The following is a 26,205-nucleotide window of genomic DNA, read 5'->3' on the forward strand; positions in this document are numbered from 1 at the left end:
TATGATTGTCATTGCACAAGAGATGAATCATGTCCTCAAGTCTCATCCTCCTGCACACTGGCAGGGAAGGGTCCATGAGGCCACTTCCTAAGGAGCAGGCAGCACCAGGGCAGCTCCACCTTTATGAGCAGGCTGGGATTGATTTCAGCTGAGTGCAGAGCTCTCGGAGGGAGATGCCTCAGCCCCAGAGGAACATCTGCTTGTCTCTCCTGGAAGCAGTGGTGCTTCTGGAGGCCGTTCTCCTGTATCCAGTTGTCCTGGGCACTTGGCAATTCGAGCTTCAGCCAGACTCAGGCAGCAGTGCTGTCACAACCCTTGCCTCAAAGCCTGGGCTTAGAGACAGAGCTGTGCCAGGTTCTGAGACCCCCAACAGACAGACCAAGGTCAATCCAGAACCCAGTGGCTTTTGAACCCAACTGAACTCTTTATTAAATACAAACACAAATGGCAATGCACTACAGCAGGTGTTCTTCAACCTGCTGTTAGCCCAATGAAATCAGAGAAGATTAGATCAAAGGAGGAAAAGAGAAGAGAGAGCTAACAAGAAGGATATAGAGATATCACCACCAGTGCAGTGGGGCATCCCGCTGGCCTGGCTTGCTTTGTCTCTTCTATAGTCTCTGGTTTCTTGGGGTCCTCCCCTTGGGCAGATTTTGCTGGCCATGTGAACTCTCTTGCTTTGGAAGTTTCCTAAAATGCATCTGGGGGCCAGGATGTCTCAGGGGTCAGCTGAGTGCTCCTGCTGCCATGGCCACTCTTAGTGCTCAGCCAGAACAGGGCAGAGCTGCAGGAGGGGCCTCACCTCCACAGGCCTTATCCCCTCTTGCTGCTCACCAGCCTGGCACAAACAGTGTGATTCAGGAAGAGCCTTTAGGTCAAGGCCAGGACTGCACTCAGTGACTCAAACAGAGCTTTGTGCCAGGTTTCGGCTCTCAACTTCTTCTTCTTCTGGACTGGTGATCCTTGTGCAGCAAATAGATGGAAAAAGGATAGGAGCAGCAGCAGATGGTAAAGGAATGGATCACACATTGAACTGTAGCTGTTCCTCTCACCAAAACCAGAAATCTAACCAACAATGTCAACCCAAAGTTCATTAACCACCTTCCCCACCCCACGACTGCCAAAGCCTTTATCATGGACACAACCCAGAAATCCAGGGACACTCTGCCAAACCAGTCTTTTGCTTGCAAGGCCTGGAACAGTTCAGCTCTCTGGCTGGCAATGCCTTCATTTTGGCAAGGGCTTCTTGAGTGGAGGTGGAATTGTTGTGGGTGGTGATGCAGCTTTGACATCCCATATACTCCTGTTCCTTTAACAGCAGCATATCTAATGCCAGCCTGTTCTGCAGAGGCATCTTTGGTGCTTTCTGGGCTTGTAAAGTCAGCTCCCCAAGGACACAGCCAGTCAAACTGCTTCACAAATGCAGTTCCCAAGTAATGTTTTGCAGAACAATTTGGTGTCTTTGCAGGGTAACATGGGGCAAATGTGAGTTCAAGCATCCAAGAGATGAATTGCCCAGGGCTGGAATTGTTTGATACTGTGTCATTTCCCTGGTGACATCTAAATGACAGAGTCACAGAATGGTATTGGAAGGGACCTCTAAAGATCATCCAGTTCAATCCCCCTGCCAGGGCAGGGTCACCTAGAGCAGATCACACAGGAACATATCCAGGTGAGGTTTGAATATCTCCAGAGAGGGAGATGAATTGCCCAGGGCTGTAGTAATTGGGTACCTGTATTTTGCCTGCTGGCCACAGGTGTCTTGCTAGGTTTGTGGTGTGCCTCGTTGATGTGTTCGTCTCTGAGGAACACTGAAATGAAATCTTGCATTGGGACATAAAGAAGCAATTCTGCTACCACATTTTACTCCTGTGTCATATTCCAGTGTTAGGTAAGAATAAAGTTTCCCATTTGCGCACCCCAGGCTGAGTCTAAAGCAGCTGTGTCACTGCTGCTTACAACTGCAGTTGTCAGTGTAACTCAGAAGGGTGAAGCTGGGATGAGTCTTTGAAGATGTTCCAGCTATGGGATAATGAGGACAGGGAAGGCCACAGGTTTCAGAGGTGTTACTCTGGCATCTGCTCCTATCACAGTGTTTATCTCCATCCTTTTGATGGGTAACCCCAAGAAGGGCATGGATCTCTGATGAGAGTTCTAATGCTTCCTATGAACATTGGGATCTCCATGGCCAGTACCACAAGTGATCACTCTAGCAGAGCTGCAAAGAGGACTCTCCACTCCTTTGAGCAGTGGGTCAAAGGCAGGGTCAGTTCAAGGCCATCCCAGTGACAGAATGGACCGGGACCACATTAGACTATTCCCCTTGGTAGGTGATATTTGTGTCTCACTGGGGAGTTGTATGCACCATACTGGCTCCCATGGGGTGGAAAATTTTGTCTCATAGTTTTGTCAAGGGATCAAAGGCAGGATCCAAAGGACAGGCAGGGCAGATTGTGTTGTATCCTTCACCCCTTCCTGTGGCATTGCCTTCAGGCCAAGGCACAGGTTTGGAAACTGCTTTGGTGTAGGAGTAGAGATTGTAATATCTGGTCAAGTAGCTTTGCATGTCCTCATCCACAGGGTGGTATTTTCAGGAAGTTTTGGAGGCTTTTCCAGGCTGTGCAATTTGATCCCCAAATTGTGTTCTCCTCCCAAACGAGGATCTCTTTACTTTGAGGGAGAACCCCTGTCATGGGCAGAAACGGTCAAGAGTGGCATTGGTCATATTAACAATGAAAGACAGTTTTACAGGACACAGAAAGAATCTTAATCCCTCTTTAGCAGCCCAAGGTAATGTCATACACAGCCCTTCATCTTGGTGCCCCTAAAGTCTCATGAAAACCTGTGCCATTTGTCAGCTGACATCTGGGGTCTCAACTCCTCAATCCTGTGTGACCACAAGGAGTGGAGAAAGGGCACCTGAAGCATCGCTGTGGCACCAACATGGACAGCCTACAAAGAGAACAAACTGATAGCTACAACAGTTACCAAAATGCCTGAGAGGAGCATTCCAGCTTTCATGCTTCCAGCTTGATTGCCGGTCCTCAGTGGTGAGCTCTGCCTACAAGACGAGAGAAAAGAGGACTCAGCCCTGTGAGAACTGGTTTCAACAGAAGGCTGATTCAGCAGCTGTTAACTTTGTGATCCTTCCCATGGGTGTCAGAAGCCACCCAGGCACAGAGATGAAGGGAGGTTCTAAGGTTAAAGGCACTTGTCCCACAGTGGGGAACACCAGCAGGAGCAGTTTCCCAGGACAGTGACAGGACCTGTCTGGGTCTTGGGTTTCTCTGTCTCTGGGCACAATTGTAGGGGATTCACAGTAAAAGGCAATTAGCTGGGGACAGCCATTTCCTGCCCAGGGGCCATGGGGTAATTGCTGAGCCCATCCCAGGCTAATTCTAATGGCTTGTTAGGGAACATTCTACATGTCCTTTGCCTGAGGGCATTGGGAGTGTAGGAAACCCATTCAGCAGGTTCCATTTTGTATAGCTCCAGCCCTCAAGTGCCTCCCATTATGTGACCCAATGGACCTGGCCCTGGGTAGGTGACTAACCCACAACTTCAGACCCTTCACTGCATCTCCTGGGGCCCACCTCACAACTTCAGGTGAGTTATTCCTGCTTCCAAGGTAACTAATTCTTTCTGGACCTCTTCCACTATGGAGGTGTCCAGGGGATACCAATAAGCAGCTCTATACACTGATAGACTTGGACCCCTTTCCCTGGGGTGACTTTGGCAGGCTCCTGGGCCAAGGCAGGATGGACAAGTGTGGGGATACCTTGGGGCAGGCAAGTGAAGGGAAACTGTCTGCCCTGCCATGCCAGAGCCAAATGATTCCTGTCTGCTTCCTGAAGGGGACCATAGAAAACAGATCACTTGTGGATAAGGTCATCTGAGACTGTTCTTGGGCAGCTGTTACCAGCTCAGCCATGTCAGGTACCACTGCTTTTAGGGGGTTGGTGCTGGCACTGAGGAGGCCACAACCAATGGTTCCTACCGTTTCTAGTTTGGTTGTGTACTGGCCATAAAGGAGAGTTCTAGGAGAGGGCATTGGAATAATTCTCCCTTGCTTCTGTAGCTCTGCAGCTCTGCAGTTACTGATGCTATCCCCTCCTGGGCACCACAGGTTTTACATTCACTATTTTAGAGGTGGGTAGAGGAGGAGCTACCTGAAGTAGGCTAATGGAGAAGGCAGGAGATCCACATTTCCACCAGCTCCTTTTTGAGTTCTTTGCATACTCAGATCCCAAAAGATATGTTTGTATGTCCCCAAGTACAATCAGAGCTACCATCAAGGTGTCTTCACCTGGAACCCAACACACCACACACATGGTCCTTTAAGGTCAGGTCCTTTGAGCATCAGTCACTCATAGTCTAAGGTGCTCCTGGATCTACTAGAAAGGTTCTTTCTGTGAGCCTCCTTCCATAAGCACCATTTGCTGCCCCTAGGCTCACATACAGAGGATGGTGCTGGAGTTTCCAGATCTAGGGGTCCCTAAGTCAATTCAAGCCTTTTCTGGGGGAGCCAAGGGAGCTTTTAGTTCCTGCTTCTCCTCAGAACAGAAGGAGATTCTTGGGGGTTTGGTACAGGGTTCCCTTGGCTTCTTTCCAGGCTCCAACAAGTGCCTCCAGACTAGGTGGCAATTTCCCTCCAAGTCATGGCTCTTGGCCCTGCCCTGTGCCTTCACCTCTTTCCCGTGGCCCATCAGGTACAGCTCTCAATTGGTCTAGAAGTTGGACCATGTAAAGCCTTTCAGTTCTCCAGGATACCTTGTCTAGGGGGAGTCATGGAGGTGGGGTCCACAACCATTAGCACTGCAGAGGGGCTGCTTGGCACCAGCTGCCTGTGATACATCAGCTGGAGGCAAGCTGCCGCCTGAAAACTTTCAATCAGCTACTCAATATTAGGTGTATTGACAGTGACCAGGTCTCCCATCTCCAATGGGTCTAGACCTCCAGCCCAGTGCCCTTTGGCTTATGGACCAGGACTCCTGAGGGTCATCCACAGTAAGAAACAGGGGAACAGGGGACAGTAGGAGCCATGATTTCTGGACATACCTCAGGCTCTCTACCTCACTCTTCCACACCACTACAAATCACTCATCCTGAAGTTAGTATGCCCTGCTGCAAGAAACTTTTCCAGGCAGCGGCTGATTTTTTTTCCAGAAGATAATTTTCCTGGCAGAAGGCATCAAATCTGAAAGGCTCATCAAGAAATGTCTGTGGAACCAGAGAGCTCACTTCATTATGTGGCTGCAGTCCCACCCCCACACTTCACACAACAGAAAACTGAGTGAAGGACTGAATTTAGGGAGTAGAGCCTCAAGCAATGCTCAGCTGATAGAAGGAAATGTTTTAGCTCTTGTGGGCCATGAACCCTGGGAACAAACTGTAGCTGTGTAGAGAGAAAAAAGCATTTTGCTGATTACCAACAACCATTGTGACTCAGGGAAGCCACACAACAAGCTGAGAATAGGAGCTGGTAAACATTGCAAGAGAGTCTTTTGTCTTCTGTCTGAACTTTGATAAGAGATGTGTGATTGTTTGTCTTTTGTCTAACACCTGTCTGAGCCTTGCCAAGGGATGTGTGCTCCCTGGCATTTCCTCGGCAGCCAATCATGAATCTGTGACTGTTGCACAGACACATCTAATTACCAATCACAAGTTGCTTTTGATTATGTTAGCCTATATAAAGAAAAGGCTTTGTACAATAAAGAGACACTTTGCTTGTATCAAGCTTTGTCCCATCTCTCAATTGCGGTAACTGAGGTATCAATTTTGGCCCTTTTGGAACACAAGGTGGGGAACAGAATTCAACAAGGCCCTGGGGACACATTGATGGATTTTGTTCTCCTCACCCTCCCCAGGAGGGATGTCCTTTGGGTAAGCTGTGCCCTTGGTCCCTACTGAGTGAATTTTTCCCACTGGATTTTCTCAGAGCTGTAAGGCAACTGCTGCAGCTCAGTTCTTAGCACCACCAAGCTTAAAGAATCTGTACATATGGTGCAAGGGTAAACAAACCCTGTGACTGGTGCATCTGACTGCTGAACTGCAAGTAACCTACAGCAAAAGAGTTCATGTGTCTGGTGTTGGATGTATTGGAACCCACCCTAATCAGCATCCTATGAAGTGACAAAACCACAAAAGCACTGAGCCCCTCTGATCGCTGGGCACTCATCTGGAATGCAAGGGCATTCACCTCTTAGCAAATATATTCATACTTCACACAACACCCATGGTGGAAAAGGGGAACCTGAGACTCTTTCACCACCTTCTCCTGCCTCTCCAGCCACAGACACTGTCCTCTTCTGGAAGAAGACCTTGTCTTGAAGATCCATGGGTGCTCAGGAAAAGCAGCACTACCAAGGGAGAAGTGAGGGCCCCTGATTCCAAGCTCAGCCTTGCCCAGACATTTCCCCTCCCTCCCCTGGCTTCTTGCACAGCCAAGCAAGCTCCTGCATCAGGGTGTCACCCACAGCACAGAGGTACAAGGCACTGTCAGAGACCTCCACTTCCTCCAGCTGCAGCAGGCTGTATTTCCTCGTGGTGTTCAGCAGCGTGGTCAGACGGCCGCTGTGCTTGGGGCCAGCTGCTGCCTGGTACGAGAGCAGCTGGGGAGCTTGGCCTTTCTTCTGCTGGTACCAGAGCAAGCCTCGAAAGTCAATTATCTGGTATGTGCATTTGGTCAGGATGGTTTCTCCCTTCTTGCTGGATGACAGTGACCTGCCCCATGGTGCCTGGAAGAAAGCAAATGTCACTACCTCCACAAGGAAGTGCTCTAGGAAGCAAACCAGGAGTGGATGCAAAACCCTGATGGAGAAAGCTCTCTTTGCCTGCCACAGCATCTTGAGGCCTTGGCACATTCAGATGCAAAGTACTTTTGGGTGGAAGCTGATCCTGAGGAGACCTGTGCAGTGCTCCTGCTTCTCGTCAATCTTTTGTGACTGTCTGGAGGATCAGGGAACAGCCTCTCATGCCTGATCATTGTGTGCTGGGACCAGCACCCATCAGCAAGTAGAGGGGCCCATGGAGCTACAACAAAAAGATTCATCCTGCTTCCTCATCCCTGTCACCTCTCAGGGCTTCTAAGTAGTTGATTAAATTCAATGCTCAGCTGACTGGACAAAAGAGGGAGCTCTTGATGTGTTGTCATCCAGGAGAGAATGGGAGGCCATGATAGGTAGGTGCTGGCCAGAAGATGCATTCAAGTACCTATTGCAGCTATGAACAGAACTCCAAATTTGCATTGAGAAGGGAGAACACTGGGAGAGCAGAGTTAGCTGAGATCTAGCCTGGGGGCAGCAGGTGGATGAGTAGAGACATGAACAGAGAGCTGGATCAAAGGGGAGAGAAAAGAAGAAGATATCTGAGATATCCCTCCTCTCCTCTCTGCAAGAGTAGAATCTTGAGCCAAGGAGTGCAGAACCCCAGGAGTGAGCTGACATTTCCCAGCGTTTTCCTGGAACTGAAGAGAATTTCCCCACAGGCACCTGCTGAGGCTGCTCAGAGTTTCCTGGGCAGAAGAAGAAAGAGGCAGTGAATAAGAGCCAGGACTTACCCAGCCACTGCCCCAGGAAGGCATTGAGGGTGAGGTAGGTGAGGAGCATGTGGAGACCAAGCTGCCTGTGGAGTGACAGTCATCAAAGCACCTCCCAGCCGCCAGACAGCAGAGCTGCTGGAAATTACTCTGCTGGGGGAGCCAAGGAAGCAGTGGGCAAGGGAAAAGATCTCTTCTTCCTGTGCCTGAGAAGCTCCTTCTGGGGCCCTCCCTCCTCCAGCAGCAGCCCCTGTGGCTCCCTCAGCCAAGGGCATTCTGAACAGTGAGGAGCCCTGGGGGCTCTCTCCACACCTGCAGGAAGATTGACTTCTGCATTGGTACCGCGAGCAGAAAGGGAGCCAGAGGCCTCCACAGGCCACCACCCTTGCTGACCCCAGTGACACAGCCCTGGCAGTCTCTCCTTCCTTCATGCCTCTGCCTCCCCTCACAATCTGTCCTGGACAAACTCCAGAGTGCTTTGGAATGCCTCCAGGGACGGAGACTCCACAGTGTCTCTGTGCCTTCTGTGGCAGTGCTCCCTCACCCTCACAAAGTGTTTCCTGATGCTCAGAATGAATCTTGGCTGATTGCCTTTGTGCCCAGAGCCTCTTGGCCGCTCACTGGGTGTCATGGAGCAGAGCCTGCCTCTGCCTTCTTCACAGCTGCCCTCAGCTATTTGCTCAGATTTTCTTCTGCCAGGTAAACCATCCCAGCTCTCAGCCTGGCACCATGGGAGAGCTGTTCCAGTCTCCTCCTCACCCAGGGAGGTTCTCCTCCTCACCCAGGGAGGTTCTCCTCCTGAGTGTCTGCAGCATGCCTGTGACACACAGCTCCCAGGGACAACAGACCCTCAGCCTCTGCACTCACAAGCACAGCCACGTTCCTGCACCTCTCAGACATCACCACAGGCCTCAGACCAAACTCTGGCCCTGCCTGCAGCCTGGGCCCTCTCACCCAGCACCTGAGTCTCCTCCATCTATCTGGCCAGGCCTGTGGCTATTGGATCTTCACCCATTTACTGGCTCCCATCTCTCTCTTTCACAGCAGTGTGCCCAGTCACTGGCACTCACACAGAAGCTACTGTAAGTGACATGGACAGCCCTAAACAAAGCTCCATTTTGTCTACCCAGAGGTGGAGGAGGCAGACAGCCCAAGAGGCTGAACTGGGAATTTTGTCCATGTGTTGCCTGCTGGGTCTTGCTCACAAGTTGAGGCTTTTGCTGATCCCCAGATGCACAAATGGGAAGACATTTTCCCTCCATAGGTTCCTTTAGCTGGGTAGAAAAGCCTCAGGAGCTTTCATGTGTCCTACCAAGAAGTGCTTTGTCCAACAGTAACACCTGAACAAGCAGCTGAGATATTTCTGAGTACTCACTGCTGTGTCCTACCCAGTTTCAGCAGCTCAAGGTGTGCTTGAGTCTGCTGTGGCAGTGCATCCTCACGCCAAAGGAGGCCAACAGCACCCTGTGCTGCAGCATGAAGGGCAGCAGGAAGGGGCTGCAGCATCTCTCCTCTGAGGGTAGGCAGAGAGGGTTGGCAGTTTTGAGGCTTGGTAAGAGAAGGCTCCTGGGGGAATCCCAGCAATGTGTGTGAATAGGTGATGGGGGGGAAGGAAGAAGAGACTCTTCTCAGTCTGACCACAGACATCGAATAGCTTTGTCATATCTGCCAACCACACAGAGGTCTGCAGGCACCTCTGGAGCCCACAGTCCCTGCCTAGAGACCTCCTTCCAGCTTTCAGTCACCTCAGACCTCCAGCCTCTGGGGACAACTCAGTCAATCTGTTTGTGACTCCCTCACCACATGGGAACCTGAATCTCTTGATGCTGTGCTCAGTGTCCAGCCTCCACTTCTTCCCTGTCTCCTGGGCCTCAGTTTCAAGTTTCTGAGTCCTGAGAAAGAAGCTCATGGTGCCAACACCAGGGCACTGTGGGGAGCATTGGAGTATCCCCCGACCAGCATCCCCTTCTCTTGCCTGTGTGGAGCTGGAACTCCTGCCTGGGTAGGATGGCCTTTCAGTGTGGAGAAAAGGCAGCTGAGGGGAGACCTTCTGGCTCTCAATTCCCTGAAAGGAGGTTGGAGCCAGGTGGGAGTTGGTCTCTTCTGACAAGTCACAACTGATAGGAGAAGAAATGGCCTCAAGTTACACCAGGGGAAGGTTAGATTGGGCATCAGGAAAAAACGGTACTGAAAGGGTTCTGAAAGCCTGGCACAGGCTGCCCAGGGAAGCAGTTGAATCGCCATGCCTGGGTGTGTTGAAAGGCTTCTGGACATGGTGCTGAAGTCTATGGTGCAGGAGCAGCCCTGTCAGAATTAGCTCATGGGTGGACTGCAGGACTTCAGAGGCCTCTTCCAACCACGGTGACTGTGAGCTCCTGCATGTGGAGGCTTCTGTGTGCCGGTGCCTGCTGGAGCTGTCCACGCAGCAAACCTGGCAGAGCCTCACAACACCTCCTGGCCGGAGCGGCGCCGCTGCATGTGCCGGGGCCGGGGGTGCTCTCTCGCGGGAAGCACCCGGGGCCGGGTGGGGCTGGCGGGCGGAATGGTAGCGCCCCCTAGCGTGCTCCGCCGGCCCCGCCCCACCCGCGGCGGTTCGTGGCGGCCGCAGCGCCGGCTCCCCTCCCCGTGTCTGCCGGGGCGCAGGAATACACGGCCGTGTCCCTGAGCCGGGGCCGGGCGAGCCGCAGGGTGCTGGACCAACGGTTTGCTGCCACCGACAGCTGCCCCGCAGGGGATTGCAGCTCCTTGGATCCTGAAAGAGCTCGAACGAGGAACGTGGGACCTCGGTCCGGGAGCTGCTGGTACCAGTAGATGATGTCGAATACATTTGCGTTGGGATGTGAGCAGCTAAAGGCGATGCTGGTGCCCTCGGTTGTTTCTGCCGACAGCTCTTGCTGCACCTGGGCTCCACCTGCAGCTGCTGCTGCGGAGACAACAATCACTTTGCTTCAGCAGTAGATGTCCTGCAGCAGCAGAGATGATGACAGCTGGCAGATGGTGAAGATAGATTCTGGAGAGAGAATTTCTCTGAGAGTGATTAATTTGCAACAAGAATCATAAAAAGGCAGAGGTTGAACAGAACCTCTGTAGAGAGAGTCCAACTCTCCTTCCAAAGCAGGATCACTTAGGGCAGGTCACACAGGAACACATCCAGATGGGTCTTGGAAGCCTTTGGAGGAGATTCCACAACCTCTCTGGGCACTTGGGAAGGATTGCTTGGAAAGGAATGTAGCACTAGGACAATGTGGAATGGTTTGAAACTAGAGCAGAGTAGATTTAGGTCAGATATCAGGAGAAAGTTCTTTACACTGGTAAAATACTGGAACAGGTTGGCCAGGATGTGGTTGAGGCCCTGTCCCTGGAGATACTCAAGATCAGACTTGATGATGCCCTGAGCAGGCTGATATAGTTGGAGGTGTCCCTGTTCACTGCAGGGCAGTTGGACAAGATGACCTTTGAGGTGCCCTTCCAACATAGTGCAATCTGTGAATCTGTTCCTGGGCTCCAGTACCATTATAGGAAAGTTTTTACTCATTTTGAAGTGGAACTTCCTGTGTTCCAGCTCTTGTCTGTTGCCCCAGGCTATCACTTTGCCTTGCCTCCCCTTGCCTCCCCTCCCCTCCCCTTACCTAGCCTCCCCTCCCCTCCCCTTGCCTTGCCTCCCCTCCCCTCTCCTCGCCTCTCCTACTCTCCCCTCCCCTCCCCTCTGCTTGCCTCCCCTCCGCTTGCCTCCCCTCCCCTCCCCTCCCCTCCCCTCCCCTCCCCTCCCCTCCCCTCCCCTCCCCTCCCCTCCCCTCCCCTCCCCTCCCCTCCCCTCCCCTCCACCAGCTCTTCCCAGGGGCTGTGCCCTGTGCTAGTGCCACTCTGAATGGTCTGGGGCTGGCTGCACTTGGGGGTCTGTGGGGCTACCCAGCTTGCTTCTACTAGTTGGCCTCACCCCGCTCTCCATCAAGACCTCCTTAGCAAGAAGCAGCCTCCCCAGAGCCATCTGCAGCCTGCCCCAGCAGCAGGGCCTTGTCCCAAGTCATGGAGCAGCTTCCCTGAGCTGGTTGTGAGTTCTGGGGCTGTGAACCGGGTGAGGAGGCCAAGAGCCTCCCTTCACCTGCCCCCTGCTCTGCCAGCACCGTGCCTGAAAGTGATGCTGAGGCATAGGTGGGGGTGAGGGCAAACGTGGCTGTGGGTGGGCTGGGGTGGTGGGGAATGACAGTCATAGGCAAGTCAGAAGGGAGCTCCAGAGGTCACCTCAGTCATCATCCACATGGAACAGTTCCCACTAGACCAGGCTCCTGCAGGCTGGAAGTAGTAGAAATTCCCAGAGAAATCCCTCCCAGGTCTCGCCATTGCTGTACCCTGCTGCATAATTGGAGCTCTCCCTGTTCCAGCAGCTTTCAATTGCCTCTGCTTCACTCACAGAGCACTGCACTTCCATGGTCCTTCCATCCCTTGAACTGGTAGTTCCTAGTCCTGCTGGTGACAAGATGGCTAACTGAGATCCCTACCTACCAGCTGGGCTTTGCACCTTGGTGATGACTCTCTGTCCAGCCAGATGTCAACCCACCCTGTAATCCCCTGACTGAATCTATTAATCTCCAGTTTGGTCATAAATGAAGTATGGGAGAGGCTGTCAAAGGTGTTGCTGAACTCCAGGCACACACCCCCTGCCCTTCCCTTCATCCGCAGCTCCTCTTACCTCACAGCAAAGAGCCACCAGGTTATCCCTCAGACACACTACAGCCTCAGCAGTGAGAAGTCTTCTGTGTACTACAAAGTGATCTCATTTTGGGAGGGTGCAGTGGGTTGACCCAGGCTGGATGCAAGCTGCTCTGTCAGAACCCTTCTCAGCCAGTTAGAGGAGAGAAAAGATAACAAAAGGCTGCTGGGTGGAGATGAGGACAGGGAAAGACTTCAGCAATTTCTATCACAGGCAGAACAGACTAGACTTGGGAGCATTAATTTAATTGATCAACAATCAAATGAGAGTAGTGAGAAATAAACCAGAATAAACCATCCCTTCCTTCTTCCTGGGTTGAGAAAGCCCTGACACACATGGTCCAGTGAGACTGGGCAATGTTCCTCTTTGTGTGAGTAGAATGGGAAATTGCATAGGATAATTAAATTAGTAGAGTTTGTATAAATAAATGTGAAATAGAATAAGCACAGTAGAGAAACCTTTATGGTTATCTGGTTAGCCTTTGTTTTCTTTGAGAACACAGCTGGAGAAGGAGCATCCTTGTGAAAGAGAAATGCAAGCCCTCAGAAAAGGAGGTGATGAATTGCATAAGGAATGTGATAAAGTGTGAATTAAGCAGAATCCTTGAAGACAAGAAGGAACAGAAAACCTTCTAAGCAGATAAGGCTTTTACTAATGAGTCCACACCTCTTTGAACATGTGTGAACCTCAGGGTCAGCTAGCAGACAGACTGAAGAGGACACTGAGGGTATGTCTTCTGAAACCCCCTCCCCAGAATTCATTGGAGGATGGGAGTGTGCATGCAGAAGAAGAGACATTTTCATATATTAACCTGACCTGAAAGAGAGTACTGAAGATGGTAATGATTTATCAGGAGAGTGATGAATTTGCATTGGTGTGTGTTTTATAATGCTGTAACCAAATCCTCTTCAGGTCCCTGGACTTTGTGCAATGATTTGCCAGGCATCCAGCGTCAGCGAACAATTGCTGCCTTTGCTCCCAGGGACTTTCAACCTGCTCTCAGGGATTTTCAATCCAATATTTTCAGTAATACTTGAAGATACTGAAAAGCATTAGGAGAAAGTAACCCAGCAGCAGAGTCCACCTGCCTGGGAAGCTGATCGTAAGTGAGCACATGCTCATGCAATGAAGCCCCTGGGGGACCAGACAAGGATTGTAGGGCCTCTTCCTGGAAACAGCCACAGGAAACCCCAACCAGGACAAAACTGCTTTCCTGCATTGGATTCACTTGAGGTGAGGCTTCTGCTGGCACTGACACATTCCTGCCATGGACATCCTGGGGTGCCTCAGTCCCAGCACTCAGAACCTGCCTCCTCCAGGGCATGAGGCAGGAAATGAAAAGGCAGTGTTGGGAAAACAACCACCCAGCCCATGCCATGAGCTGGGATGTTTCCTCTTCATCATCAGCACCTTCACAAATGGCCACTCCAGAGCCATTCAAGTTTTCCACAGCCCCAGCCTCTGCCTCCACCTGGATCCTTTTTTGGTGTCATTGCCTCAGGTTGCTGTGTAAGAAAGGCATTGGCTTGGGTGCTGGGGGATGAGGTGGGGACACAAGTGGCCAATTCATCATTCCCAGAGGAAGGAGAGAGTAGGGAACACAGCAGTGAGGCCCTTTCAGGCACTGTCCCTTGGAGCTGAGGGAGACATCCCTGGCTCCTGCACAGGCAGTGGGGATCAGGCCCTGCTTCTGACAGCTCAGCTCAGATACAGCCCCTTGGCCTCCAAGCAGGTCCTGCAGATGAAGAGTCCAACCACTGCTCTCCCTCAGTGAGGAGCTCAGTGCTGCTGGAGGCTCTGAGGTGCCAGCAGCTCACAAGGCTGTGAAGAAAGGATTTCCTCATGGTTTGAGTAGCCCTGTGCTGGGGAAAGAAACTCACTCAGATGAAGACCCAAAATGATACAGGAGTGGGGATTAAGTGAGAATCCAAGCATGGTGGAAGATGGAAGGAAACACTGGAGATCACCTAGTTCAACCTTTCTCCTAATGCAGGGTCACCCGGAGCAGGTTACACAGTGTCAAGGGGACAGAAAAGGATACTTCATAATCTCCCTGGGCTGTTGGCACCCTCACAGGAAAGTGTTTTTCCTCATGTTCATATGGAACTTCCTTGGTTCCAGTTTATGCCCTTGTCCTGTCACTGAGCACCCCCGAAAAGAGCCCATGGCCATTCTCTTCACCTCTTACCAAAGTCAGCTCTTGTCCAGGCAGGGCCTTTTGCCTATCTCTGCCTGGTGGAAGGCTCACTTATAGTAACATCTGTGCTGCCTTGTCCCACTGCTGCAGAAATGAGGCAGGACTGAGGGAGGCCTCCAAGCTGAGCAGAGTACACTGAGAAGAGGAGGTCCTCCCCTGGCTTCTTGCACAGCCAAGCAAGCCCCTGCACCAGGGTGTCACTCACAGCACAGAGGTACAAGGCACTGTCAGAGACCTCCACTTCCTCCAGCTGCAGCAGGCTGTATTTCCCCGTGGTGTTCAGCAGCGTGGTCAGATGGCTGCTGTGCTTGGGGCCAGCTGCTGCCTGGTACGAGAGCAGCTGGGGAGCTTGGCCTTTCTTCTGCTGGTACCAGAGCAAGCCATTGAAGCCAGAGGTCTGGTATGTGCATTTGGTGTGGAAGGTGTCTCTCTGCTTCACTGTGACTTGTCCTTCTTGCTGGGTGACAGTGACCTGCCCCATGGTGCCTGGAAGGAAGCAAAGGTCAGTATCTCTGCAAAAGCCAAGTGAAGAAGGCTTCCTCAAAATTCCCGGACTGTGGACAGTCAGGACCTGGGAACAGTCTCCTATGCCTCATCTTTGTGTGCTGGGACCTCCAGCAGGTTGAGTGGCCCTTGGAGCTGCTGCAAAATATTCATCCTGCATCGTCATCGTTGCCATCTCCAAGGGCTATGAGCTCCATACCTGTATGCGATGCTGAGCTGAATGGTAGAGAGAGGGAGCCCTGACTGTGTTACCAGCCAGGAGATACCTGAAGGCCATGGCAGGTAGGTGCCAGCCAAGAGGCACTGACCCCATGTCAGTAGGAGGAGAGCTTTAAATTCCCTGTAGCAGCTCGGACAGGATCTGATCATTTGTGTTGGAAATGGGAGCCTAGAAACAGCTGAGATCCACTCTAGTGACAGAAGGGTGACCAGAAGAGAGATGCAGAGAGAGATGGATGGAAGGGGAGAGACAAGAAGGAGAACGTGTCTGAGGGATCTCTCCTCTCCTCTCCTCTCCTCTCCTCTCCTCTCCTCTCCTCTCCTCTCCTCTCCTCTCCTCTCCTCTCCTCTCCTCTCCTCTCCTCTCCTCTCCTCTCCTCTCCTCTCCTCTCCTCTCCTCTCCTCTCCTCTCCTCTCCTCTCCTCTCCTCTCCTCTCCTCTCCTCTCCTCTCCTCTCCTCTCCTCTCCTCTCCTCTCCTCTCCTCTCCTCTCCTCTCCTCTCCTCTCCTCTCCTCTCCTCTCCTCTCCTCTCCTCTCCTCTCCTCTCCTCTCCTCTCCTCTCCTCTCCTCTCCTCTCCTCTCCTCTCCTCTCCTCTCCTCTCCTCTCCTCTCCTCTCCTCTCCTCTCCTCTCCTCTCCTCTCCTCTCCTCTCCTCTCCTCTCCTCTCCTCTCCTCTCCTCTCCTCTCCTCTCCTCTCCTCTCCTCTCCTCTCCTCTCCTCTCCTCTCCTCTCCTCTCCTCTCCTCTCCTCTCCTCTCCTCTCCTCTCCTCTCCTCTCCTCTCCTCTCCTCTCCTCTCCTCTCCTCTCCTCTCCTCTCCTCTCCTCTCCTCTCCTCTCCTCTCCTCTCCCCTCCCCTCCCCTCCCCTCCCCTCCCCTCCCCTCCCCTCCCCTCCCCTCCCCTCCCCTCCCCTCCCCTCCTCTCCTCTCCTCGAGTCTCCTCTCCTCGAGTCTCCTCTCCCTCTCCGAATGTCTCTGAGCCTCTCTGAACATCTCTAAACCTCTCCTCTCCAAACCTCTCCTCTCTGAACCTCTCTTGAGCCAAGGAGTGCAGAACCCCAGGAGTGAGCTGACATTTCCCAGCAATTTTTTTTTTAACTGAAGAGAATTTGTACCAAGAGCAGAAAGGGAGCCAGAGGCCTCCACAGGCCACCACCCTTGCTGACCCCAGTGACACAGCCCTGGCAGTCTCTCCTTCCTTCATGCCTCAACCTCCCCTCACAATATGTCCTGGACAACCTCCAGAGAGATTTGGAATGTGCCAGCCAGGAAAGAGACTAGGACAACATCAGAATGTCAGTGGCATGAGAGAACTTTCAAGTCCCTGCCTCAGCTCTCCAAAGCCCTCTGTGTTTGGGCTGCAAGGTCAGAAAATGTGCAGTGCTGAGAGGCAAAAGAGCTTCTGCAGTGCCATGGCTGTGAAACACTGGGCCCAGACAGAGCAACAGAGAGGGGCTGAGAGAGGTCAACAATTGGCAAGAGGATAGGAAGGCAAGAGGGCTGAGATGGTCAGGAGAGGAGCTGCTGCTTCTGCATCTGAGCTCTCCTGTTCCATCAGCACCAGCACCTTGAGAAAGCAGCTGCAAAACCACCTGTGTGAGCTGAGGGTTCCCAAGTCTGGCCCATAAGTGCAGAGCAGCTCCTGCAGAGCTCTGCTGAGGGCATGAGGCTGCCCTGGGCAGAAGAGGAACCATGCTTGCTGTGCAAGGCAGTGCTTACCCTGTGATTGCCTCAGGAAGGCAGCCAGGATGAGATAGGCGAGGCGCATGCTGAGACCCATCCTGCTGCGTGTGTGAGAGAGACTGCAAAGGCCACAGGTCCCAGCCAGGGCCCCACGAGAGCAGAGCTGCTGGAAATGACTCTGCCAGGGGCACAGCCACTGCCATAGGGAGGAGAAAAAGCTGCTGCTCAGCACACCTGCTGTGCCTGTGCTGTGGTCTCCTCCAGCAGTGACACATGTTGCTTCTGCAGCCAACAGCTTCTGCTGCTCCCAGGGGAGGGATAAAAGGGTCATAGGCCTGTACCTGGTGACCAACCTCTCTGACACATTGCCCTCTGCATGTCTTCAGAGTCTTTCTTTGCTTGAGCCTTGTGTCTCCTCTCCAACCTCAAGGTCCTGATGGTGTTTGCCTGTCCTTGCTCCCTCAAGCCTCTGTCAGCATACTCCAAGGCTGCAGCTCTCACAAACAGAAGAGCTGAAAACCCCCCACACAGCAGACACCAAGTGCCCCTCGGCCCACCCAGGCACTGTGGGCTTTATCCTGCTATCTAAAACAGCTCTCTCAGGATCCAATACATCATGTGTCCTGCCAGACTGCTCATTGTGTCTTATAAATCAGATTCTTAAATGCTCATCCCAAACTATGCAATCTTCCCTATTGTACCAGAACTCTTCCATGATGAGTTTTCCCAAAAACAGTTGGCCCTGTCCTGAAGAAACAAATTTACTCTTACTGTGGCATATTTGATGTTTGACAGGACTGCTGCAGGTCACCCATTTCACAAATCACACAGAAACATTCAGGTTGGAAAAGACCCTCAGCATCCCCAAGTCCAACAGGTAACCCTACTCTACAAGGTTCGCCCCTAAATCATATCCCCAAGCCCCACACCCCACACCTTTAAACACATCCAGGGTTGGTGACTTCACCACCTCCCTGCACAGCCCTTTCCAATGCCTGCCCCCTCTCGCCATGATTTTTTTTTCCTTATGTCCAGTCTAAGCCTACCCAGTCAGAGCTTGAGGCCATTCCCTCTTCTATCACTAATTACCTGTGAGAAGAAACCAGCACCAACCTCTCTACAATGTCCTTTCAAGGTACCTGTAGACAGCCATGAGGTCTCTCCTCAGCCTCCTCTTTTCCAGACTAACCATCCCCTGCTCCCTCAGTCACTCCTCATAAGATTTAATCTCCAGGCCCTTCACAGCTTCCTTGCTCTCTCTGCACTCTCTCCAGCACCTCCACATCTCTCTTGTACTGAGTTGCTGCATTGTATTCCCAGCAGATATCTGGGAAGCTGAAGTCTCCCAGGAGAACAAGGGGCAGCGATTGTGAGACCTCTCTCAACTGCTTATAAAACATTTCATCTGCCTCTTCATCCTGGTTGGGTGCTCTGTAACAGATTCCCACCACCATATCACTCTTGCTGGCCTTACCTCTGATTCTTACCCATAAGGACTCTACCCTATCACCACCTTCACTAATTTGCATAGTTTCCTCTCTTTCCCTAACACAGAGGCCACTCCACCACCTATTCTTCCTTGCCTGTCCCTTTGGAAAAGTTGGTACTTATGGATTGCAGCACTCCATCTGTGGGAGTCATCCCACCAGCTTTTCAGGATGACTGCCAGATCATAATTTCCCTGTAGCACAATGGCCTCCAGCTCCTCCTGTTTATTGCCTATGCTGTGTGCATTGGTGCACAAACATTTCAGGGAGGGGGCTGAGTACATAGTTTTCAATCTTGAGGTGGGGTAGACCTGGTTATCTAAGATGCCTACCCACTGCTCCACAAGTCTTGGGCTACTCCACGCAGAGTTCTCGGTGGCAAGGCCAGCTACGTCCCCATCCCCTTTACAACTAGTTTAAAACCTTGTCTGTGAGCACAGCCAGCTCATGTGCAAGGATTCTTGTCCCCTCATGGGACAGATGAACTCCATCTGTCACCAGCAGACCCGGTGCCAAGAAAACTTCCCCATGGTCAAAACCCTCAAAGTTCTGTTGGTGACACTGACCTCTAAGCCATGTATTAATCACATGGATTTTTTTCTTTCCTTCAATATTACTTCCTGTCACTAGAGGGATTCAAGAGAATGCCACTTGTGCTCCCAAATGCTCAAGTAATCTCCCCAAAGCCCTGAAGTCTTTTTTAATTGCTTTTGTACTCCTGTACATTGTCTCATCACTCCCAGTCTACAGAACCAGCAGGGGCTAATAGGCAGATGGCTGTACCAGATCAGGAAGTCTCTTAGAAATGTCACTAACCCATGCCCCAGGCAGGCAGCAGACCTCCCTGTGGCACGGATCTGGCCTGCAAATCAGCCCCTCAGTTCCCCAGAGAAGGGAATCCCCTGCTACTACCACCTTTCTTTTTTCCTGTTTGAATAGCAATCTTTATTTAGAATAAACCAAACCAGGTTGGAAGAGACCTTCAAGATCATCGTGTCCAACCCATCAACCCATCCAACCCACCTAAACAACTAACCCATGGCACCAAGCACCCCATCAAGTCTCCTCCTGAACACCTCCAATGATGGTGACTCCACCACCTCCTTGGGCAGCTCATTCCAATGGGCTGTGAGAGCCCAAAAGTTTGTCTCTCATGGTGTGAGTCAACAAAGATAAACTGATAGCAGAGCCACTGGAAAGAAGGTGGAAAGAATCCTGTCTACCAATCCTGGATGCAAACCAGCTTGTGATTGCATTGTGATACCACAGGACTACAACAATGGACCCAAGGACCCAGCCATCACACCTTTAGGGCAAGATAATCTCCACCCATCAAGTACCCTGGGCAGGGTGACATAATGGTTTTTACCACCTGTTTCCTGATGTGTAAGGAATGTGGGGGGACTTGTCTGGATGGAGACGGGGGAGACGGAGATCCCCCCCCCCCCCCCCCCCAAAATCTTGCCCAAACACACAGCAATACACAGAAAGATTTCCGGGGAAACAACCTAAAGATTATTTCCTGCTCCTGGAATTCCTGAGGGACAATATTTGAATACATACCTAAGGACTAAAAACTGTATAAAAGACTTGAGCAACTACCGGTTTGTAGAGAGAAACAGAGGAGAAAAATGGGGAGAAAAATGGAGATGAAGGAAAACACAGGAGATGGACCATGCCGCTGAGAATGGAATGCCGGGACAATGCTGCTCTGGAGAAAAGAGGCTGCCCAGAGGACCACAGCTCTTCTCCAGCCAAAGCCTCAGCACCGTTTCTCTACAGACCCAACATCTCCTGCAGCACCTTTTCTCCACAGATTCAAATTGTCTTGGGGGGGATGAGGGGTGTGGTAATATAATTCCTTTCCTCTTCTCTCTCTCTTCTCTCTCTCTTCTCTCTCTCCCTCTATTTTTTTCCCTCTCCCCTTCTTATGTCCACTTTATTTATGTAATAAATAGTCTAGCTGTTGATATTTTGGCCTCGTTTGTGCCTCTAATCTCACAACACAGGAATGTTCTAAAAGAATTTGAGTCTCTTTCCCTCTCTGGACCGAGACATGGGCAATCACTCTTTCTGGATAGAACTTCTTCCTCATATCCAACCTGAACCTCCCCTGGCGCAGCCTGAGACTGTGTCCTCTTGTTCTGCTGCTGGATGCCTGGGAGAAGAGACCATCATCTGCCTGTCTACAACCTCCCTTCAGGTAGTTGTAGAGAGCAATAAGGTCACCCCTGAGTCTCCTCTTCTCCAGGCGAAGCAATCCCAGCTCCCTCAGCCTCTCCTAATAGGGCTTGTGTTCCAAGCCCCTCGCCAACTTTGTTGCCCTTCTCTGGATATGCTCCAGCAAGTCAACCTCCTTCCTAAACTGAGGGCCCCAGAACTGAACACAGTACTTGAGGTGTGGCCTAACCAGTGCAGTGTAATGGGGCAGAATGACCTCCCTGCTCCTGCTGGCCACACTATTCTTGATGCAGGCCAGGATGCCATTGGCCCTCTTGGCTGCCTGGGCAAGATGGTACAGCCTACCATCGACCAGTACCCCCAGGTCCCTCTCTGCCTGGCGCTCTCCAGCCACTCTGACCCCAGCCTGTAGCTCTGCATGGGATTGTTGTGTCCAGTGTGCAGAACCTGGCACTTGGATGTGTTAAATCTCATGCCATTGGATTCTGCCCATCTGTCCAGCCTGTCGAGGTCCCTCTGCAGAGCCTCTCTATCCTCCAGTAGATCAACTCCTGCCCCCAGCTTGGTGTCATCAGCAAATTTACTGATGATGGACTCAATGCCCTTATCCAGATCATCAATAAAGATGTTAAAGAGCACAGGGCCCAGCACTGATCCCTGGGGCACACCACTACTGCCTGGCTGCCAGCTGGATGTGGCACCATTCACCACCACTCTCTGGGCTTGGCCCTCCAGCCAGTTCCTAACCCATCACAGTGTGCTCCCATCCAAGCCATGGGCTGACAGCTTGGCCAGGAGTTTGCTATGCGGGACAGTGTCAAAGGCCTTGATGAGGTCCAGGCAGACTACATCCACAGGCCTCCCCACATCCACCAGGTGGGTCACCTGATCATAGAAGGAGATCAGGTTGGTCAGGCAGGACCTGCCCTTCCTAAATCCATGCTGGCTGGGCCTGATCCCTTGGCCATCCTGTAAGTGCTGTGTGATTGCACTCAGGATGACCTGTTCCATGATCTTGCCTGGCACTGAGGTCAGGCTGACAGGCCTATAATTCCCTGGCTCATCCAACCAGCCCTTCTTATGGATGGGCAAACATTGGCCAGCTTCCATCCTCTGGGACATCTCCAGTGAGCCAGGACTGCTGAAAAATGATGGAGAGTGGCTTGGCCAGCTCATCTGCCAGCTCTTTCAGAACCCTAGGATGGATCCCATCTGGTCCCATGGATTTGTGGGGATCCAAGCTGCTGAGGAGAGTTCCAATCACTTCCTCATGGAACATAGGGAAACTGTGCAGCTCCCTGGCTCCTTCTGCCAGCTCTGCAGGCCAGCTGTCTGGAAGACATTCTGTCCTGCTAGTAAATATTGAGGCAAAGAAGGTGTTAAGTATCTCTGCCTTTTCCTCATCCTTTCTTACAATGTTCTCCTCTGTGTCAACCAAGGAGTGGAGCTTGTCCTTTCCCTTCCTCTTGCTATTAATGTATTTATAGAAGGACTTTTTGTTGTCCTTCACAGTAGAGGCCAGTTTAAGCTCCAAATGTGCTTTTGCCTCTCTAATTTTCTTCCTACATGATTTGGCAACATCCGTAAACATTTTGCGCATTGCCTCCCCTCTCTTCCAAAGGTGATACACCCTCTTTTTTTCCCTTAATTCTATTAAATGTTCCTTAACCATCCAGGCTGGCCGTCTGCCCCGGCCGCTCATCTTCTGGCACATTGGCACAGCCTGTTCGTGAGCCTTCAATAATTCTTCCTTGAAGTAGGTCCAGCTCTCCTGGACCCCTTTATTATTAAGGGCTTTATCCCAAGGAACACTCTGAATTAGTTCATTGAGTAACCTGAAGTCTGCCCTCCGGAAGTCCAGAGTGGAGGTCTTCTTGCTACCCCTCTTAGCTTGACCAAGTACTGAAAATTCAATTATCTCGTGGTCACTGGCCCCTAAATACCCTCCGACCACCACATCACCCACTGTCGTAGTTTGGGCTGGGTGTCCTCTGCTACAGGGGTGTTTCCTGTGTCCAGAAGTCCAGCCCAGTGGGTGGACACAGGAAATTAGGTTATTTCCTACCATGATCCCTTGCACCACTATAAGTCTCACGGCGGGGTCTGGCACTTCCTCTTTCCTTCCTCCCCGACACCCGGTAACTGGGGGAGAGATCTCCCGGCCATGGGCCTGGTTAGGCCCAAGGCCACGGGGGGATGGGCAGTCTCAGATCTGGCCAGCTGAGACTAGCCTAGCAGTGGGGGGGGGGGGGGTAGGAGGAGCCCTGGGGGTTTGGGTGCACCCTCAGGTGGGAATGGGATTTCTCTGGGTCTGTTTTGGGTCTCTCTCTTGTCACTGTGTTTCTAGATCTCTGCACGCACTCACTGTTCTATTTAAACTTTTCATCACTTTTGCAATCCGTTTGTCTGAGTTGTTATTTCTGCGCGTGGTGGGGAGGGGGTTTGCCCCAACCCATTACACCTACCAGCCCTTCCCTGTTGGTGAAGAGGAGGTCAAGCATAGCTTACCCCTGGTAGGCTCTCGCAGCACCTGGGATAAGAAGCTGTCCTCCATGCATTCTAAGAACCTCTTAGACTGTCTCCTCTCTGCTGTGTTGAGATCCCAGCAGGTGTCAGGCAGGTTGAAGCTGCCCATGAGAACAAGGTCAGGTGATCCTGAGACAGCCTTAAGCTGCCTATAGAATGACTCATCAACATCTTCCTCCTGGTTGGATGGTCTATATCAGACTCCAACCAGGATGTCAGCCCTGTTGGCCTTCCCTCTAATTCTCACCCACAGGCACTCAACCTGATGGTCCCTGATCTCCAGCTCAATGGCATCTAGTGCCTTCCTGATGTACAGGGCCACCCCTCCACCCCTTCTTCCTTACCTGTCTCTCCTGAAGAGCCTGCAGCCATCAATTGCAGCACTCCAGTCATGTGAGTCGCCCACCACGTCTCTGTGATGGCAACTACATCATAACTTTCCTGCTGCAGCAAGACTTCAAGCTTTTCTTGTTTGTTGCCCATGCTTCGTGCATTAGTGTACATGCACTTCAGCCGGGCTGCTGCTTTCACCTCTGGCTCTGGCTTATCACCCCCAGACTTGTGCCTAGAGGGACTGGTTTCAGCCCCTTCCCCCTTCAAAACTAGTTTAAAACCCTGTCGACAAGACCTGCCAATTCCTTTCCTAGAATCTTTTTCCCTTTGAGGGATAGGCCCTTCTCGTACACTCTGATCTTACCCCTTCTCTGGGACAGATGTACTCCATCTGTTGCCATCTGACCTAGTGCAGTAGAAAGTTTTTCAAGATCAAAAACCCCAAAATTCTTTTGACTGCACCAGCCTCTAAGCCACTTGTTAACTATAGCTGCTGACCTGTTTCTTATGGTATTCCCTCCTGCAACTTAGGGTATTGATTGAAAAATTATTTGTGCACCTGACCCCTCAACCAGGTCTCCCAGGGCCCTGAAGTCATTCTTGATAGCCCTGGGAGTTCTGGTTGCAACATCATCATTCCCTAACTGCATAACTATCAAGGGATAATAGTCAGAGGGCTGCATCATACCAGGCAGTCCTCTGGTAACATCTCCAACCCTAGCTCCTGGAAGGCAACAAACCTCCCTGCGAATAGGGTCTGGCCGACATATGGGGCCCTCTGTTCCCCTCAGGAGGGATTCGCCAGTAACAATTACCCTCCTCTTCTTTTTAAGGGAGCAAGTCCTGATGCCGGGGGAAGGCTGTTTAACCTTAGGCTGTTTAGCCTCAGGGAAAACCCCAGATGGTGTGTCCTCTGATATCAGAATCACCTCACCCTCAACCTCCAATGCCCCGTATTTGTTTTCTAACAGCAGTGGGGAAGGTGAGGGGAGGCAAGGAGGTTTAACCTTGTGTCCTTTGAGAGGAACCTGCGTCCATTCCCCTCTGCTTTTTGGATAACCAGCCTCTGCTGGGGGAGCTGCAGAGCCAGGTTACTCAGGTTCGTCACCCTTCTACAATTGCTTAGATCTCTAAGTCTAGCAACCTCGTCCTTCAGTCCAGCCACCAGGCTAAGCAGACAGTCGATCTGCTAACATGTTATGCAGGAGCTGTCTCCACTACCCTGCACCTCAAGTGCCAGGCTCCAGCACTGTCTGCAGCCTGATGCCTGGACACCTACCTCTTGCTTATGACACCTACCTACCTGCTTATATTCCCCCTCAGTCTGAGTCGAGACTGACTTTTTAAAGGAGTCATTGAGGTGAGTTACCACCATGCCTAGCCCTGCCCATGGGACCTACTGGAGAGAGTTTTAGAAAAAGTGTGGCGGTGCGCGTGTCCGAGCGAGAAGCCATGGGCTGGAACAGAACCACTCGCGAGCTGCTGCCGGCTTTTTAAAGCGCCGCAGCATGCAGGGAGCCCAAACGATCCCGAGCACATGGAGAAACGGCGAGAGCCGATCCTAGCCAAGTGTCGAGATTCCGCACGGTTCCCACAGGTTGAAAAGGGAGCAGTTTGTGCTTTTCCGAGGCTCCTGGTCTCTGTGTGTTCTTGATGGAGCTTACCGCTGAAACGGTTGTCTCTGCAGCCCTCCATTGCAAGTGCCAGGCTCTGGCACTCACCACAGCCAGGGGCTTGGACACCTACATGGCTGCTCAGAACCTCTGTCTGGGTACCCACAGCTCTACTGACAACAGCCCTCAGCCTGGTTATAACCATGGCTGAATCTCTCTCAAAGTTTTGGGCTCCCCAGTTTAAGAGGGACAGGGATCTGCTGTAGAGGGTCCAGCAGAGGGCTACGAGGAAGATTAGGGAACTGGAGCACTGTCTGGTGAGGAGAGGCTGAGGGACCTGGGGCTTCTTGTCACCTGATCAACAATGGGTGGTACTGGTTCCACCCAGGCGGATGGGTGGTGGGAGGTGCTGCAGCAGATGACCTTTGGTGTCTTAATGTCTCATTTAGATTTGCGGGGAGGTGCTGGTTCTGCCCACTCTAGCTCAGCAGCCTGTCCACAAGCTGCCTGCCCCTGGCACAGTAAACCTGTTTTTCCCAGCTTGAAGAAGTCCTAAAAAGAGCTTTTTGATGGCTCTTTTGGCTACAGATCCCCTGCCCAACACAGCCTTACCTGCACTGAAGCTGATCTCTGCAGCAAATGCAGAGATATCAAGTCTCTTATCAAAGCAGCAATTAGATCAGGGCAGTCAGGGCAGTGCCTGTGAAGTGAGGAAATTTTCTAGAACCTGCACACCACCTCTGGAAGGTGCATTCCAGTGCTGGAGAATTTTCAGGCTCAAACTAAAATGTAAACTAAATTAAGTTCCTCATCGCTAAATAGAATTTTCCAGGTTACAAATGTTGTCTGTTACCGCTTGTCCTACCACTGTGCACTTTGAGAAGAGCCTGGCTCCATCTTTTCCACATCCTCAGATCACACAGACTCTCACAAGGTCTCCTTTGAATTGCATTCTTGAACTCTTGCCTTTCCCTTAAGCTCTCTCACTGCATCATGTCCTCAAGTCCCCTGAGTGCCTTGGGGACTTCCGCTGGACTCACTCTCACCTTTCCTACACACCCAGGAGCCCCAAACCGAGCACAGGACCCCAGGCATGGTCCCATGTGGCCACGCACAGGAGTATGCTCCATGCTGTGTCTCTGCTGATGATGCCTTTGCCACGAAATCTGAGGGTGCAGCTGTTCTGCCTTGCCACAAGGGCACACTGCTGACTCACC

At 51.8% G+C, this 26,205-nt stretch overlaps 1 protein-coding gene across 1 annotated transcript in view; it reads right to left on the reverse strand.

Annotated features, from left to right (window-relative positions):
• The window catches only part of LOC137456243 (M1-specific T cell receptor alpha chain-like), a 149,002-nt gene extending 134,076 nt beyond the window's left edge, over nucleotides 1-14,926 (reverse strand). The window contains exons 1-2 of the mRNA XM_068167540.1: nucleotides 14,497-14,926; nucleotides 10,171-10,460 (exon numbers count right to left, since the gene is read on the reverse strand). Coding sequence (XP_068023641.1) covers nucleotides 10,171-10,460; nucleotides 14,497-14,926 — 720 coding nt within the window. The remainder of the gene's footprint in view (nucleotides 1-10,170; nucleotides 10,461-14,496) is intronic.
• Nucleotides 14,927-26,205: the final 11,279 nt, after the last annotated feature.

Source organism: Melanerpes formicivorus, unplaced genomic scaffold (genome assembly GCF_026170545.1).
Source record: "Melanerpes formicivorus ecotype bairdi unplaced genomic scaffold, bMelFor1.0.p_v2 SCAF_119, whole genome shotgun sequence".
Lineage (NCBI taxonomy): Eukaryota > Metazoa > Chordata > Aves > Piciformes > Picidae > Melanerpes > Melanerpes formicivorus.